The 18,621-nt window shown below is 37.4% G+C and overlaps 1 protein-coding gene across 1 annotated transcript in view; it reads left to right on the forward strand.

Annotated features, from left to right (window-relative positions):
* Positions 1-18,621, forward strand: part of HECW1 (HECT, C2 and WW domain containing E3 ubiquitin protein ligase 1) — a 583,340-nt gene that overhangs the window by 466,106 nt on the left and 98,613 nt on the right. The window contains 5 exon segments of the mRNA XM_028525426.2: positions 2,822-2,849; positions 2,851-2,906; positions 4,317-4,426; positions 16,975-17,095; positions 18,068-18,181. Coding sequence (XP_028381227.1) covers positions 2,822-2,849; positions 2,851-2,906; positions 4,317-4,426; positions 16,975-17,095; positions 18,068-18,181 — 429 coding nt within the window.

The following is an 18,621-nucleotide window of genomic DNA, read 5'->3' on the forward strand; positions in this document are numbered from 1 at the left end:
CAAAATGGGTAAAACCCTTAAATGTAAGTCACAAAATCATTTACAAAATTATACAAGAAACCATAGGCAGGAAAATTTCAGACATCTTGTGATGCATTATTTTTGCTGATATATATCCTAGTGAAAGGGGGAAAAACAAATGTGACTACACCAAACTAAAAAGCTTTTGTACAAACAACAACAACACAACAACAACAAAACCATCAACAAAATGAAAAGGGAACTCAGTGTATGGGAGAATATATATGACAATGGTACATCTGATAAGGGGTTGATTTCCAAAACATATAAAAAACTTATACAACTCAACACTTGGAAGACAACATCCAATTAAAAAGTCAGGAAAAGGACCTAAACAGACACTCTCTTCAAAGGGGTTTTACAAATGGCCATACACATATGAAAAAAATGTTCATCACTAATCAGAGAGGTACAACTTAAAACCACAATAAGATATCACCTCACACCTGCCAGATTGATTATCATCAATAAATCAACAAACAAGTGTTGGTGAGAATGTGGAGAAAAGGGAACCCTAGAGATCTGTGGTGAGGAATGTAGACTGATGCAGGACACTGAGGAAAACAGTATGGAGTTTTCCTCAAAAAAATGAAAATACAGAACTGCCTTTTGATCCAATGATTCCACTTCTGGGAATATATCCTAAGAATTCTGGAACACTAATTTGAAAGAACGTATGAACTTCTATGTTCACTGCAGTGTTATTTTACCACAGACAAGATCCATCAGCATTTACCATGTTATTTACCACAACCCAAGTACCCATCAGTATATGAAGGGATTAAAAAAGCCTGTGGTATTTCAGTGTCTTTGGCTTTATTTTGCATGTTTGTTTGTTTTGTAGAGAACAGGCTGACAGTGACCAGAAGGGGAGAGGGGAGGGAATTTCAGGGGAGAATGGAAGGGTTTACAGGAACAAATATAAAGGACACATAGGCAAAAACTGGGGGGGGGGGGGGCAGAAATGGGAGTGAGATGGGAGGGTATGGTGGGTGGGCTGGGATGGGAGTAAAGGACAGAAATACTGTACTTGAACAACGGTTAAAATAAAATTTTAAAAAAGCTGTGGTATATTTGCACTTTTTACATGGTTTGTAAAAAAGAAGGAAATCTTACCTTTTGCAACAGCATTAACAGATGTGGAGATTATTATTCTAAGTGAAATAAGTCAGAGAACACAAATACCATATGTTCTCATATGTGGAGATATATGAGCAAAATAACTGATGAACAAAATAGAATCAGAAGCTTGGATACATGGAACAGACTGACAGCTGGATGGATGAAAGAAGGTGAAGGGATTAACCAAACACATATATGGATGACACATAAATACAGACCACAGTATGGTAATGGCCAGAAGGAAGAGGGGAAATGGGCTGAGTGGAAGTGGGAAAAGAGGAGGGAAGAATGAGGACATTTGTAATAGTGTCAACAGTAAATATAAATAAAGTTTTTAGCAGTAATGAAAGATAAGTCCAGTTGTATTTTTAGTGACCACTTGGGCTGCTCTGTAGAAAATGGCTAGACTGGAAGTGAGGTATAAAATAGGGCAGAGGGGGCTATGTAGAAGACTGTTATATGATCTGCTTGTATCAATGATGGTACAGCATGGATGGAAGGGAGGGGAGAGCTTGTGGTGATATTGTGAATTGAAAAATAATGGAAGCTGATGACAACTTGAAGCTGAAAGTAGGAGCCAAGAAGAATGATAACTAGGTATGATTCTTCTGAAGATCAGTGGTGAACACAATGTCTGTCTTAGTCATTTTGGGCTTGCTATAGCAAAATACCACCAACTGGGTGACTTATAAATAGCAGAAACTTAACTGCTCCCTGTCTGGAGACTGGAGTCCAAAATCATGGTGCTACCATAATTAGAGTGAGGGCCATCTTTCAGGTTGCAAACTTCTCATATTCTCACATGGAAGAAGAAACTGGGACACCGATCTCATACATGAGGGCCTAATCATATCCTAAAGGCTCAACCTCCTAACTCTCTTACGTTGACTTCAGGATTCCAACATACAAATGAAAGAAAAAAAGATTAATTAAATAATTTAAAATTTTATCCCTAAGCATCCCAGATTATGCTGCATCATTTCAAGAAATTAAAAAAATATCTTTGAAACATGCATGCAATGGAATGAATCTTGGCTATAGTGTTTATAATATTCAAATATTTGAACATCACGGAAGCCAATTATAACATACATTTGATAAAAATAAATGCTATTTATTTATAGACTTATTGGAATAATTTGCCATGTTGGAGTTAGAAATTGTAAAAAAGGGTCAGAATGCATGAAACTGTAATTAAACAGAAATTTAGGCATGGCTATGATGAAGCCAATCTGGAGACTTTCATGTTGTTCTGGAGGTCAGAATTTCTTTGTACCTAGCATGCCTGATACATTTTTCATCAGGCACATTTCTCAAGAGATGTTCCTCATCATTCTTCTTTTTCTTTTTTCTATGACTTCCAAGATGTCATGGGCCCACAGAAGTCTTTCAGGAGCTCTCCTTGTCCAGCTCTATTCCTGACTGTCCTTAGCTAATCAAGGAACTGCCTTTATTTTACTCCATAGGTACTACCCCTGTGTGAGTCCAAAGAGACGGATTCCTTGTAGAGTATCATGGGAATGTGCAATACAAACTTAAAATAACATAAAATACACTGGACACTAATTAAGACATCACTGTTCAGTCACATTGGAAGAAAAAAGAGGATTAGAAAAGAATTCACCCCTTAGCTTATGTGTTGGTGTGTAACTCTTGTTTCTATCCTACATTATTCTAGGGAGAAAATTCATTACATTCGGACTGAGGGGTAATCATGGGCTTGAAAAGTTGTCCTGTGATGCAGATCTAGTTATTTTGCTGAGGTAAGAGGTTAAGCCTGAAGCAATTCTGCAAAAACCATCTAGAAAAGCTACCCTGGGCAGTTCTCTTTCAATACAGCCATGATAGAAACACTCGCTATTTGTTCTAGAGGTTTCTAGTGGCTATGACTGGAGTAGGGCTCCCACCCGCTATCTATTAACTTCTTTACACTTACAGCTCAAGTAACAAGAGCTAAATATAGGAGATCTGTCCAGAAAGTGTCCAGTCATGTACTATGAAAAATAGAGACATTTATTAAAGAAGACTCAAGATACAATAAACATTGTACATAGGACAATGACACCTCAGTCACCTTCCAAGCAGGCACCTTGGAAACCTCATACAGTCTCCCAGCATCTCTTCCACTGTTCAAAACTCTCTATAAAATCCTTTGTTGGAATCACCATCAGCTGCCCTATCATACTTTCCTGAATCTCATCAACAATCTGAAATCTCTTTCCTTTCAAAGGTGATTTTAGTTTTGGGAAAAGCCATAACTCTTTGTTGATGGCAGCCTATACACATCCAACATTCTCAGGCATTCTTGTTGCATACCTTCCAGAATGTGGATCACTTTCAACAGATTTTTGACCAGCTTTAAAGTATAAGTGCCACACTTTTTTGGTGCCTCACTCATTGCATCATCCCTAAAATCCTTCTGAATTACATGATAGTTTTCAAGTATGAATGTTCAGTCTAATGCAGTACTTGATATAGATTATTGCTCTTCTCAGTCATTTTGAATATGACAGACATGCAGTACACATGCTCCCTCAATAGTGTCTACTAGCCCCAGTGACTAGTACAGTTAAGTCATCATTGTTCATGCATGCACATTCCAGTCCACTCTCTTTGGCCACCAGATTACATCGATATTGTGCAAAAGGTTCTTGTTAAATTAACAAATGGCTGGAGTCTTTCTGGAAAGGCCTCATAGTACCTGATGGACACTTTGTTGTAAGATTAATTAGCATTTTAAGTAACAGAGAGAATAAATAACACAGGATTTGCATGTTGAAATGTGCCTATCATTTGCTTTAAAGCTTTTATTATTTGTTTGTTTGTTTATTTATATTTATATTTATATTTTTTAGAGAGAGGGGAAGGGAAGGAAGAAAGAGAGGACAGAAGCATCAGTGTATGGTTGCCTCTCACATGCCCCTGACTGGGGACCTAGTCTGTAATCCAGGCATGTGCTCTGACTGGGAATCAAAACCAGCAACTTCTTGGTTCACATGCCTGTGCTCAATCCACTGAGCTACACCAGCAAGGGTGGGATTTGCCTATCTTTTTAATACTACATCTGAATGTATTTTTTTTTCCTTTATGAGAAGTGTAACTGCTATTAATTACCCCAATTCATGAACATTCTCATGGAAGAACTATTTTTAATTTTTTTTTTAACTTTGCAGTCTGTTTGAAGAAGAGATTATGTCCTATATCCCTCTGCAAGCTGCCTTCCACCCTGGGTATAGCTTCTCTCCCCGCTGTTCACCCTGTTCCTCACCTCAGAACTCCCCAGGTAACTTGAGAAATCTGGCAGTACATCATCCTGTAAGTGGTCATCTGTGTTTTTACCAGATGAAGGTGGAAAAGGGACAATTGCATGCTTGTCCTTTTCCCCTGCCACCTGTTTTCGTAATTCCCTAAGACTTGAATGCATTTTACATTTTTAAATGGTTTGGAACTTTTTTTACAAACTAATATTTCATGTCAGTTATTGATTATGTGACATTCAAACTTTCAGAGTCCTAAACAAAAGTTTAGTGGAGCCCAGCCATACATGTTTATTTAAGTTTTTTTCTATGGGCACTACATCATACTATAAAAACAGGGGTGGAGTAGAAGCAAAAGAAAACCATATGGCCCACAAATCTAAACCTTATTATCTATTACCCCTTACAGAAGTGTGTCAGATCCCTGCTTCTAAACTGTTATTATATTCCAAATGCATTCTGTAAGAATTTAAAGGAAGAGTCCTTCTGAAATGTTCACCTTTATGACTCATAATGCTAATGGATACCAATTTCCACAAATTTTGTTAAGTTGTAAAGAAGTTACCAGATTATATGATTAGTAGAGACCACCATATGTCCCCAGGAAGATACGAAAGTTTTCTTTCATGATGTGAAATGGTTCCCCTAAAGTTTGCTTTATGAATTAAAAATGAATTTACTCGTGATACAAAATCTTTGTAGATATTTTTAATTCCAAATGTACAAAATATACATTAAAGTCTTTATTGAAAAATAAGATATTATTTCCTGGGTTCATCAAGACAATTAACTTAAGTCAAACCCATACCCCCAAACAGGACCAGATATTGGAAACTTCCCCCCATTTGTTTGGTTTGCATTATCACATAGTTGCATGTCTCTGTGATGACCTATTTCTTTAAAAGGAAGTTATTTAGAAAAATCTCATAATTTACTATCTCACCACCTCAAGAATAAGAGTCCCAGTTTGGCTTTCAAGGTCAGTGAGGAAATTCCAAAGAGAAACCGAATTTTGCAAAGTGCTTTGTCCCTCAGATGGAGTGTCTCAGCATCACGCAATACTGTCATAGGTCTCTAAAATTAGACTATTTTTTAGTCTGTCTCCTCCAAGTTATGCCATTCAGAACTGTCTCATAGATGTAGTTCTGTTAATTGTTAAATTTGATTTTTAAATCAGTATTTCTCTGATGTCACATCTTCCAAACGAGTTCATGAGGGTATTGATAAGGAAACACCAAATACATGCTGCCTGTGACATACAAGGTAATAGAGATGCCATGACCTGGCAAAAGGTGGACCAGGAACTTTGTCAGAGCCAGCATTAGCACAATCATTTCCAGTGTGCAGAGGGTGACTTACATTAGGGGAGCAGAGTCTGTTAGTCTACATGGTGATCTGCCATTTTGTAGTAGAGATTGTCCAAGTCTTATAACCTCTCTACTCTTTGGTTCAAACTTTTGGTAGTAGAATATGATTTAATATCATTATATGTGAGATATTTCTATATTGGAAATGGAAAAATAAGAGAAAGTTATTTGCTAAAGGGGACTTATTTGGATATCTTTTATAGAAAAAATCAACTTTCCTTGATAGAGATATTACTAATGCCATGAATCCAGGCACTTATCCAGTTCATTTTGTTGAAGTACTTAATTGTTTTTATTCTCCTAGCTTTGGACCCTGGCACCTTAGATTATCTAATTCAAATATAGTGACATTAAATTTTACAATTCCTATTTTCCAGACTTTATGAAGTTTACCTGCATGCAACACACATGATGAAATATAGACATTTATGCCAAAGTAGTTTGTAAAATGCATAATACTGACCATGGGGATAGTGGTAATACAGTAGTATTAAAGTCATATTATAAAATACACTGTAATCTTCTAGACAGAAATTATATTTGCACCTACTAACTTGTATTCTATTCTAACTATATTCTGAACTCTGGCATTTACCAAAAACACTTGAAGTGATGAATACTGGTTCCCTCACTCCTCTGGTGCTACAAGATCCAAAGATGGGCTTGTCCTCTCTGTGCTTCCTTGCTTTTACATTCAGCTGTATCCCCTCTCTTAGTAACTGTCATCTATCAATCTTTTTCCTCATTTTCTCATTGTCAAAGAATGTAGTACCTGTCTCATGTTTCTCTCTCTTTACCAAGTTCTTCTACCATCCAGGTGATTTCAATATCCACAAGGACACCTATTTAGTTCCCTGGCTCCTAGTTTCTGAACTTCCTTATTGGGCAGTGAACTTCTCTTCCTCCACCTCAAACCACTTCTCACAGTCATCTCCCGACATCATCATCTCTAAAATGACTGATCCAAGCATCCTACTCCCATCCAACATGTTTATCTTTTCTTTTCTTTTTTCCTTTCTTTCCTGTTGCTGTCCTTTCCGTGTCTTTTTCTTCTGTTCTGTCCTTGCCTTTCTTTCCCTTCCTTCCTTCCTTCCTTCTTTCTCTTTGTCTTTCCTTCTTTCCTTTTTCTTTTTTTTCTTTCTCTTTCTTTTTTTCTTCTTTTTTCTTGCTTTCTTTATCTTCTTTTTCTTTCTTTCTTTCTTCTTTCTTCTTTATTTCTGATTTTCTCCTTCCTTCCTTCCTTCTTTCCTTCCTTCTTCTTCATTTCCCTTTCCTTCTTCCTTTCTTTACTTCTTTCTTTCTTTCCTTTTATTTCCTCTCTCCTCCTTTCATTTCTTTCCTGTTGTTTTTTTAGTACAGTTGTCTCCATTTTCCTAACATCACTTTCTACTGCCTAACCCACCCTCAATCCTTCTTCCCTTTGGCTTTATCAGTGGGTCCTTAGTACATGTTCTGTGATGACCTTTCCCTTTCTTTCCCTTTATCCCCTGCCATCCACCCCCTCTGGTACTGTCAATTCTATATTCAAAATCTCTGGTTGTATTACTCCCTTGCTTGTTTCTTTGTTGATTAGGTTTCTACTTACAGGTGACGATCATATGGTATTTGTATTTCACTGCCTGGCTCATTTCACTTAGATTAATGCTATCCAGACCTACCCATGAAGCCATGATGGGTAGGAGCTCCTTCTTTCTTTGTGCTGTGTAGTTTTTCATTGTGTAAATGTACAAGTTTTTTGATCCATTCATTTACTGATGAGCAATTAGGTTGCTTCCAGCACTTGGCTATTGTAAATTGTGCTGCTATGAACATTGGAGTGCATAGCTTCTTTTGAATTAGTGTTTCAGGACTCTCAGGGTATAATGCCAGCAGTGGAATTGCTGGGTCAAAAGGCAGTTACATTTTTAGTTTTCTGAGGAAAATCCATACTGTTTTTCACAGTGGCTGTACCAGCCTGCATTCCCACCATCAGTGTACTATGGTTCCCCTTACTACACAACCTTGCCAGCACTTGCTGTTTGTTGATTTGGTTATTATGGCCATTCTGACTGAGATGAAGTGATATCTCACTGTGGTTTTCATTTGCATCTCTCTGATGGCTAGTGATGCTGAACATTCCTTCAAATGTCTCTAAGCCCTCTGTATTTCCTCCTTGGAGATGTGTCTGTTTGAGTCCTTTGCCCATTTTTAATCGGACTGTTCTTCATCCTGAAGTGGGGTCCTGTGAGTTCTTCATATATTTTGGAGGCCAAAACCTTGTCTGATGTATCATTTGTAAGTATATTTTCCCATACAGTTGGTTCCTGTTGTTTATTATTTTTTAAAAAATATATGACGGTTTTCTGTTACAGTTGTCCCAATTAGCCCCCTTTGCTCTACTCCTCCCAGGCTACCTACCACGCCCACACCTATTGTCCATGTCCTTGGATCATTCATACATCTTCCTTGACTAGTCCCTTTCCTTCTTTCTACCCTTATCTTTCTCAGCTCTGGTTGCTTTTTGTCTCTTCATTGTTTCCATGCCTCCAGTTCTATTTTACTCATTTGTTTATTTTGTTCAGTAGATTCCTCATACAGGTGGGATAATATGACATGTGTATTTTACTGTCTGGCTTATTTCATTAAGCATAATATTCCACAGGTCCATCCATGCTGTTGTATGTAGGAGAGCTGCCACAGTATTTCATTGTGTAAATTCACCAGGGTTTTTTTTTTTTTATTGTTGTTCATGTACAGTTGTCTCCATTTTCCCTCCACCAGTTCCCTTTTCCATCCCCAGCTGCCACCCTCAATACTTCCCTGCTTTGGCTTTGTCCATGGGTTTTTTATATGTGTTTCTTGATGACACTAACCATTCCTTCACTCATTACCCCACTCTCCACTTCCCTCTGGTTACTGTAATGCATTCCCACCAACAATGTATTAGTTCCCCTTTTCTCCACAACCTCACTAGAATTTACTGTGCGTTAATTTGTTTGATGGCCATTCTGATTTGTTTGAAGTGGTATCTCATTGTGGTTTCAATTTGCATCTCTCTGATGGCTAGTGATGCTGAGCATCTTTCATAGGTGTCTCATACCTCTGTATGTCCTCCTTGGAGAAGTGCCTGTTCAGTTACTTTACCCATTTTTTCTTTTAAATTGGATTGTTTGTCTTCCTGGTCTGGGTTTGTGTGAGTTCTTTACATATTTGGAAATCAAACCCTTGTCCAAGTTATCATTTGCAGATATATTTTTCACTCACTTGGCTCCCTTTGCATTATGTTGATGATTTATATAATGATGCTAAATCTTTTTGTTTTGATGAAGTCCCATTGTTTATTCTTTCCTTTACATCCCCCTTGCTCTAGGGGATGTATCAGTGAACATATTGCTGCATGGATTATCTGAGATTTTCCTGCCTGTGCTCTTCTCTAGGACTTTTATGGTGTCATGATTTGTATTTAAGTCTTTTAGCCATTGTGAGGTTATTTTTGTATATGGTGTTAATTGGTGGTTGGGTTTCAATTTTTTACATGTAGCCATCTGGGTTGCCCAACACAATTGGTTGAAGAAGCTATTTTTACTCCATTTCATGCTTCTGCCCCCTTTGCCAAATATTAATTGATCATACAGACATGGGTTTATTTCTGGGCTTTCTATTCTGTTCCATTGATCTATGTGTCTGTTCTTATGTCAGTACAAGATGTTTTGATTACAGGGCATCATAATATAATTTGATGTCAGATACTGTGATCCCTCCTACTCTGTCCTTTCTCAAAATTGTTGCAGCTATTTGGGGTTGTTTGTGGTTCCATACAAATTTTCAAAATGTTAGTTCTAGGTCTGTAAAATATTTCAATGGCATTTTAGCAGGAATTGCATTGAATCTATAAATTGCTTTAGATAGTATGGATATATTTTTAACTTTTATATTGCTGCTCAAGTATAGTTGTCTTGACTATTTCCCCCCACCACTCTCCTCCACCCCAGCCATCCCTACTTCTCACCCTTGATTGTACCCCCCTTTGGTTTTGTCCATGTGTACTTTATAGATGTTCCTGAGAACCCTTCCCTGCTCCCCCCCCCCCCATTATCTCCTTCCACATCCCCTCTGGTTGCTGTCAGTTTATTCTTAGTTTCAGTGGTCTTTGGTTATATTTTGATTGCATGGGGTTTTTTCTTGTTGTTGTTGTTGTTGTTGATTAGGTTCCACATATAGGTGAGATAATATGGTATTATGGACATTTTAATGATGTTAATTTTTCCAATCCATGAACACAGTATATGCTTCCCATTTATCTGTGTCTTCCTTAATTTCTTTCTTCCGTGTTGTGTAGTTTTCTGAGTACAGGTCTTTTACCTCCTTGGGTTAGGTTTATTCCTAGATACTTTATTTTTCTTGTTGCTATATCAAATGGGATTTTTTTCTGATATTTCATTGTTGGTATATAAAAAATACTGCTGATTCTGAATGTTGACTTTATATCCTGCTCTTTTATCATATTCACTTATTAGGTTGAGTATTTTTTATAGAGTCTATAGGTTTTTCTATGTAAGCTATGATTTCATCTGCCAAGGATGATGGTTTAATTCCTCCTTTCCAACCTCGATGTTTTTTATTACTGTATCTTCTCTGCTCATGGTAACTAGGAATAGCGATACTACTTTGTATAGAACTGGTGAAAGTGAACACTCATGTCTTGTTCCTGATCTTATGGGACAGCGTTTAGTTTTTTCCCTTTGAGTATGATGTTGGCTGTAGGTTTCTTGTATGTGGCCTTTATCATGTTGAGGTACACTTCCTCTATGCCCACTTTGAGTGTTTTTATCATAAATGGGTGCTATGCCTTATCAAATACTTTTTTCCCACATTGCTTATAAGATCATTTGATTTTTGCCTTTTCTTTTTTTATGTGATGTATTATGTTTATTGATTTGCAAATATAACACCATCCTTGGAATCCCTGGAATGAATCCCACTTGGTCATCGTGTATGATCTTTTTAATGTATCACTGGATGCTGTTTGCCAATATTTTGTTGAGGGTTTTAACATCTGTGTTCATCATTGATGTTGGCCTGTAGTTTTCTTACTTTGTTGTGTCCTTACATGGCTTCTTTGGGTTTAAGAATTATGCTGGCTTCACAAAAGTATTTTGGAAGCCTTCCCTCTCCTTGGATTTTTTGGAATAATCTGAGAAGTATAGGCATTAGCTCTCCTTAAATATTTTGTAAAGTTATCCTGTGTAAACTGTACAGTCCATGGCTTTTGTCTGCCAGTAGTTTTTCTGATTACTGCCTCAATTTCACCTGCTCTTATTGGTCTCTACAGGCTTTCTGCTTCTTCACTCAGTTTTGGAAGATTGTATTTTTTTAGAAATTTGTCCATTTCACCTAGGTTTTCAAATTTCTTGCATATAATACTTCATAGCAATTTCTTACAATCCTTTTTATTTCTGTGGAATCTCTCCTCCTTCATTTCTGATTTTACTTGTGGGTCTTTTCCCTTTTTTCTTGATTGGTCTAGTTATAGGTTTATCAATTGTATTTATCTTTTCAAAGAACAAACTGTGAATTTATTGATCTTTTGAATTTCTTTTAGTCTCTATGTCATTGAATTATGCTCTGATCTTAGTTATTTCCTTCTTTCTACTCACTCTGCACTTTGTTTTTCTTCATCCTGTTTTTATTAAGTTGTTAATTGAGATGTTTCTTTTTTCTTGTTTGTTTGTTTGTTAAGTAGGCCTGTATTGCTATGAACTTCCCCTCTGAGGACTGCCTTTTGCTGTGTCCCATGAGTTTTGGACTGTTGTGAGTTCATTTTCATTTGTTTTACAGAAACTTTTTTATTTCTTCTTTGATTTTATTCTTAACCCATTCATTGTGTAACATCATGCTATTCAATATCCATGAATTTGATTGTTTTTGAGTTTTTTCCTTGAGGTTCCTTTCTAGTTTCAAGCCCCTTTGATCTGAGGAAATGCTTGATATGATTTCAATTTTTCTTGAATTTGTTGAGACTTTTTTCTCTCCTATGATGTGGTCTATCTTTGAAAATGTTCCATAAGCATTTGAAAATAAGGTGTATTTTGGTTCTCTGGGATGAAAGTTTCTATGTATATCATTTCAATGCACTTGAAATAATGTGTCATTCTGCTCCACAATATCCTTGTTGATATTTTGTTTGGAGTATCTATCCATTTTTGACAGTGCCATTTTAAAATCCCCTAGTATAATGCTGTTGTTGTCTATATCTTTCTTGAAGTACTCCAACATTTTTCTTATATATTTGGGTCTTCCTTTTGTTGGGTGCATATATGTTTACAATATTTAAGTCTTCTTGATTGATTCTTTGAGTATTACAAAGTGTCCTTCTGGATCTCTTTTATGGCCTTTGCTTTGAAGTCTATTTGTGTGATATAAGTGTTGCTACTCCAGCTATTTTTTCCTCTTTATTTGCTTGGCATACTTTTTCCAATCCTTCATTTTCAGTCTGTGTAGTTCTTTTATTCTGAGGTGGGTCTATTGTAGGTAGCATATGTGTGGGCCGTGTTTTCTCATCCATTCAGCTACCCTATGTCTTTTGATTGGAGGATTTAATCTATTAACATTTAAGGTTTTTATTGATAGATACTTATTCATTGCCATTTTACCCTCTTTGGACCTGTGCTCTTATCACTCTTTTTCTTCATCTGCCTAAAGCAGTCCTTTTAGCATATCATGCAATGCTGGTTTGGTGGAAGTTTATTCTTTTAGCCTTCTTCTGTCTGGGAAACTCCTTATTTTGCCTACCATTTATTTGAGAACCTTGATAAGTAGAGTGGTTTGGGTTGCAGACCTTTGCTTTTAATTACTTGGAATATTTCTTCACATTCCTTTCTGGCTTGTAGTGTTTTTGTTGAGAAGTCAGGTGCTAGCCTTATCACAGCTTCTTGTGTGTTACCTCCTGTTTCTCCCTTATTGCCTTTAAGATTCTATCTTTTTAAAAAATTTTTCCATTTTAATTATGATGTTGTCTTGGATTGGGCCTCTTTAGATTCCTCTTGATTGGAACCCTCTGTTATTCCTGTACTTGTGTGGCTTTTTCTATCATCAAATTAGGGAAAATTTCCATCATTTTTTTTCCAAACATGTTTTTTGTCCCTTGCTCGTCTTACTGTGTTTCTGGTATCCCTATATACATATATTATTATCTTTCATGTGTCATGTCGTTCTCTTAGCCCCTTTTTCTTCTTTGTCAATCTCTTTTCCTTTTCTTCTTCTTTCTAACAGTTCTATCTGCCTTGTTCTCCAGCTTGCCAATTCAATCCTCAGCTTCCTCTAGCCTGTTTTTGATTCTTCTAATGTGTTCTTCAGTTCAGAAATTGTATTCTTCACTTCCCCTTGGCTCTTGTTGATTATCTCTTTGTCTTTTTTCATGATGATATATTCTACAGTAAGTTCCTTCATAATTTCCCATATAGTTTTTGGTATATTTCACTGAGGTCATTAGCTTCCTTAAAACCATTGTTTTGAACTCAATATCTGATAGTCAACTTGCTTATATTTCATTTACCACTCTTGCTGAAGATTCCTATTTTCCTTTTGATTAGGAGTTGCTTCTTTGTCTTCCCATCACTTGTGAGAATCTTCTTGTTGCTTCTGCTTCTTAGATTGATCTTTTTGACTTCCTGAATTTCTAGTGTGAACTTCTATGGTAGGAAATATGTGATATTCAGTTGTGTGTCTTCTTGATCTCCTGAACTTTATGCTCTTGGGATGCCCTTTATGCCATTTATGTTGGCTCTCTGGATATAATTGGGTATTGCTTGTTGGGTCATTCTTTGGTGGTTCTTTCTTTCCAGCTGGTGTTGATTAGGGTTCTCTGCCCACCACATCTTATATGATATTTTGCAGTTGCTTGCAGAACAAAACCACAAAACCCAGGAAACAAATGCAAACCTGCAAAAATAAGTCTCCCCTGCAGTCCCTCTATCAACAGTGAATGAACCAGTATTAAAAGGGATGTAAAGAGATTAAAACTATTATAAGAAAGGATAGTGAATATAAGATGACCTCTTAGGTGTAGATGGATACACTGCCTCTTCACACAACCAAAAGAAGGACAAAAAAAATTTAAAAACAAAACCAATCAGAACTGACAGAAAATAGAACTGTATGGAAGTCTGAAAACCATGGAGTTAAAGCAGAGACATTCATCCAGACTGGTAGGAAGGGCAGAGAGTCAGGCAGCTGGACAGAGAGGACTCACAGCAAGGTGGCAGCTGGAGAATGAGGTGAGGCAGAAGCTGGTGGAGTAGGTTGTCCCACATTTCTGAGTGGATAAACTGAGAGGAAAAACTAGGGAGCAAGACAGACTACACAACCCAGGGTTCTGGCACACGGAAATAAAGACTCAAAGCCTCTGACAGAAAATATGTGGAGGTTGAGGCAGCAGGAGAAATTCTTGGCTTCACAGGAGAGTTCATTAGAGAGACCCACAGTGTCCTAGAATGTACACAAACCCACCCACCTGGTAATCATCATAGAAGAGCCCAATTTGTTTGTGGGGTAGTGGGGCAAGTGACTGAAAGCCTCCCAAGAGCTGAGTAGGCCACATTAGGCCCTCTTGGACCCCCTCCCCCACATCGGTGGCACAGCACAGTGACATGGGTTGCCCCTCCCTGACAAAATACCTAAGGCTCCTCCCCTTACTATGTTAAACAGATGTGCTGAGACAAAACAAATATTGCCCAAATTAGAGAACAGGAAGATCCAGAAAAAAAATACAACTAAGAGATAGCCAACCTATCAGATATACAGTACAAAGCACTGGTAATCAGGATACTCACAGAATTGGTTGAGTATGGTCACAAAATATAGAAAAAAGTGCAGGCTATGAAAAGTGGGATAAAGGGAACCACAGTGAAGGGAAGGGAAACCAAGACTCAAATCAACACTTTGGACCAGAAGGAAGAAAGAAACATTCAACCAGAACAGAATGAAGAAGAAAACAAGAATTCAAAAAAATTAGGAGAGGCTTAGGAACCTCCAGGACATCTTTAAACATTCCAACATCTGAATCATAGGGGTGCCAGAAGGAGAAGAGGAAAGTGAGAAATGGAAAATTTATTTGAAAAAATAATGAAGGAGAACTTCTCCAATCTAGCCAAGGACATAGACTTCCAGGAAGTCCAGGAAGCTCAGAGAGTTGGAAAGAAGTTGGACCCAAGGAAGTACATACCAGGGCACATCATAATTACATTACCCAAGATCAAAGAGAATGCAAGAATCTTAGTAACAGCAAGAGAAAAGGAGACAGTTCCTACAAAGGAATTCCCATGAGACTATCAGCGGATTTCTCAAAAGAAATATTACAGGCAAGAAGGGCCTAGAAAGAAGTATTCCAAGTCATGAAAGGCAAGGACTTACATCCAACATTGCTCTATCCAGCAAAGCTTTCATTTAGAATGGAAGGACATGTAAAGTGCTTCCAAGACAAGGTCAAGTGAAAGGAGATCATCATCACCAAGCCTTTTATATAAAATGTTAAAGGGACTTATCTAAAAAAAAGATAAAAATATGAACCAGCAAAATGACAACAAACTCACACATATCAACAACCGAACAAAAAACTCACTAAAAGTGATTTTGAGATAATAGAGGGAGGATCACTAAGAAGGGTTGGGAATTGGAGCAACGGAAAGAGAGAAAGTAAAATTTGCATCATGAATAAAAAAAAGGAGAAGAAGGCAAAATGAAGAGTACTGAGAAGTGGCAGCAAAGTGTAGAGTGGAAACAAGTTGTTGTAAGAGAGAAAACAAAATTTAAAATTAAATAATGAGTAGAAAGAAGAAGGTAAAATGGGATAAGAGAAGGGAGGGGTAAAATATGTGAATTGAAATAAACTATAGTATAAAATCTAGTGACTTCATATTCACAAACTCAACAGATAAGAAATGAATGTTAAAAAGCTATTCAGGAAAGAAAATATCTCAAATCATGGAGAGGACCACAATGGATTTTGTCTTCGTAGCCTCTAGTAGTTACCACTGTTTTTCATACTGGTTACACCTCTGGTGATGTCATTTGTTAACTCTGTCTGACCTTAAGCAACCTGTTCAAGATTTCCAATATCTACCATCTGTGTATGACTCCATTGGTGGTTAATCTAGTCACTCTGCACTCAGCAGTCATGGTTAAGTACCACAGGGCCAGGGTAGAGGCCTTCCTGGAGTCAGGGCTATTGTTTCCCATCAGGCTGCTGCTGCTTGGTGGGAAGTGGTCTGTCTGAGCAGGATGGCTGATATTTTATTGAGGAGGATTCAGCACCAGGATCTCAGGGTCTACTCTCTCAACTCTCTTCCCAAAGCTTCCATCTCTAGTCTCTCATGTGTCTCTAGCTCATTCTACTCCCACCTTTGCCAGAGTCCATAATAAGTGGCAACAAATGAAAATTTGTGTGTTGGCCCTTTAAATGGCTCTTTGCATCTCTAGCTATTTCTCTGGCAGAGAGCAACCCAGCCACTTTTTGCCACCGGTGGTTGTCTGTGTACTTTTGGTATCTGGTCCTCTAGGCTGGTGAACCCAACTTAGGGTTTACACTCCACACTTCTCAGAGGTATCCAACCAGTTGGTTAATTATCCCTCCAGTGGTTCTACCTGTGGGCGCCCAGCCCAGCCATCTTTCTCGAGTCTCTACCATTCTCCTTACTAGTCAGATTGTGCTGAAGTTGATTCTTTGGACTGTCCGAGGTTATAAGGCTTCTCTCTTGATATTTTCAGTTGTTTGTTTAGGGTGAATTCTCCACAATTTAGTTGTAATTTCAGATTGGTCCTGGGAGGTTAGTGTGACTTCCATTCAGTCCTCTTTCATTTGCCCTATCCTGCAATCACTTCTTAAAGAAAGTGACTTACAAGAAAAGTTTAGTCTAGTTTCATTTATGTTATTTTAGATTATCTAAGTATAATTAAGCCAAGAAATATACCATCAAGATATTTTTAAGAGAAGTACAACTTGAGTGAAGTAGAGGACAAATATTTATTGTCATCAGAATTTTTTCCTTTTTAAATTATTTCTCTTATTATAAATGTAAACTGAAGTTGTGAAGTAAATTAAAGGAAACTTGTTGGAGAAAAAAATATGAAGACACAGGTATGTGACACGGGTTGGTTCTTCTACTGCTGCTCTGTGTGCTTGTTCTTTGATAAACAGTATTGACCTTCAGCCCCTGTACTTCTCTCTGCAGGTTTGCAGAGAGCTAGTGCAAGAGCCCCTTCACCCTACCGGAGAGATTTTGAGGCCAAACTCCGCAATTTCTATCGAAAACTGGAAGCCAAAGGATTTGGTCAGGGTCCAGGAAAAATTAAGTGAGTGCTCCAGTCCTTAGCACTGAATTCATATGACAGCTTTTTCTATCTTTTTCTTCCCTATGCCTTTGTAAAGTTATGAGACTGGATACCATGGTGTGGTAATAGGTTTATAATACCGAGGAAGGAAAAATTGTGAAATTGAGAAGATAGAAGAAAGGAAGTTAAGAAATTGATGAGAAGGCAAAAAAGAAAGTAATGGACCAGAAAGAAAGAACAGTAGATTTCATACAAAGGCATGTGTAAAGTCAATGGTAGACCTTTTCAGAAAACAAGGAATCTTGAACTAAATTTAATAACCAGAGACACTGAAATTAAGAACAAATGGACCATAACCAGAGGGGAGATAAGAGGGGATAATGGGGAGAAAGAGTGAAGGGTTTTCAGGAACAACTATAAATGACACATGGACTAAACCAAGAGCAGGTGGAATCAAGGGAGGGAGATGAGGAGGCTGGGGTTGAGGGGAGAGAAGGGGAGAAAAGACAGACAACTTTACTTGAACAATAAAATTTAAAAAGTGGAAAAAAAATCATATAAGTCCCTTTACTTATTCCTCAGACAAACTTAACTAATTTGTCAAATTCATGGACTCTGTAACATTGTCACTCTGTAATAGGAGTCTCAGTAAAAAGCTGTGTTTTTCTCCTCTTCTGGATTAATTGTTTATATAATGAAAAGCCAAACCCAAACTCAAAAATACAACTGAAAAGATTCTTTTTGGAAATAGTTTTGAAAAAAATGGTCCAATAGGATAGAATGTATTTAATTATAAAAGCATATACATTGTCCTGTGCTATCAATGTTTTGAAAAGAGTGTTTTACAAAAGTCCATCATTCAGCTAATGGAACATGCACGTCATTAAGAGACTGGGAAGTGATACCTGGGCACTCACTGCTTATCAGAATGCTCTCCAACAATGGAGCTTTAAGCTACCACTCAAAATCCCTATGGCTTCTACTCCTTCCTAGGCTTCTTATTCGTCGGGACCATTTGTTGGAGGGAACCTTCAATCAAGTGATGGCTTATTCCCGGAAAGAGCTCCAGCGAAACAAACTGTACATCACCTTTGTTGGAGAAGAAGGGTGAGACACCAGTAGTCTTATGCAGACATCTTAATGTGCTGTATCAGAGTCCTTAGATCTTGGTTAATTTTTCTTAAGAAGAAGCAGAGTGGCTCTAAGCCTTTGCCCAAAGGTGATTCTGAAGGTGTCCTTCTGGGAAGTCTTTCTCTAGGTATTGCCAAACTTTAGATTTCATGTTCTTTAAAAGCCAAAGGTATTAAAGTCTCAGCTACATGGTCAAATTATAAACCAAAAATACAGCCCTAAGCTACTGTACCTTTACTTTTTCAGGTGGTGTATACTTCTTAGTGTCTGATAAAAAAAACTCTTTGTCTCAAAGTACACATGTACAATAATGTGATATAAGGTTAAAGGTATATTTTTTGTATATGTGAAAGTCCAATTATTGCAGCATTCTTTGTTCAAAATATTATTCTTTGTTTCTTTAAATTAATTTGACT

The sequence above is a fragment of the Phyllostomus discolor genome, chromosome 10 (genome assembly GCF_004126475.2).
Source record: "Phyllostomus discolor isolate MPI-MPIP mPhyDis1 chromosome 10, mPhyDis1.pri.v3, whole genome shotgun sequence".
Lineage (NCBI taxonomy): Eukaryota > Metazoa > Chordata > Mammalia > Chiroptera > Phyllostomidae > Phyllostomus > Phyllostomus discolor.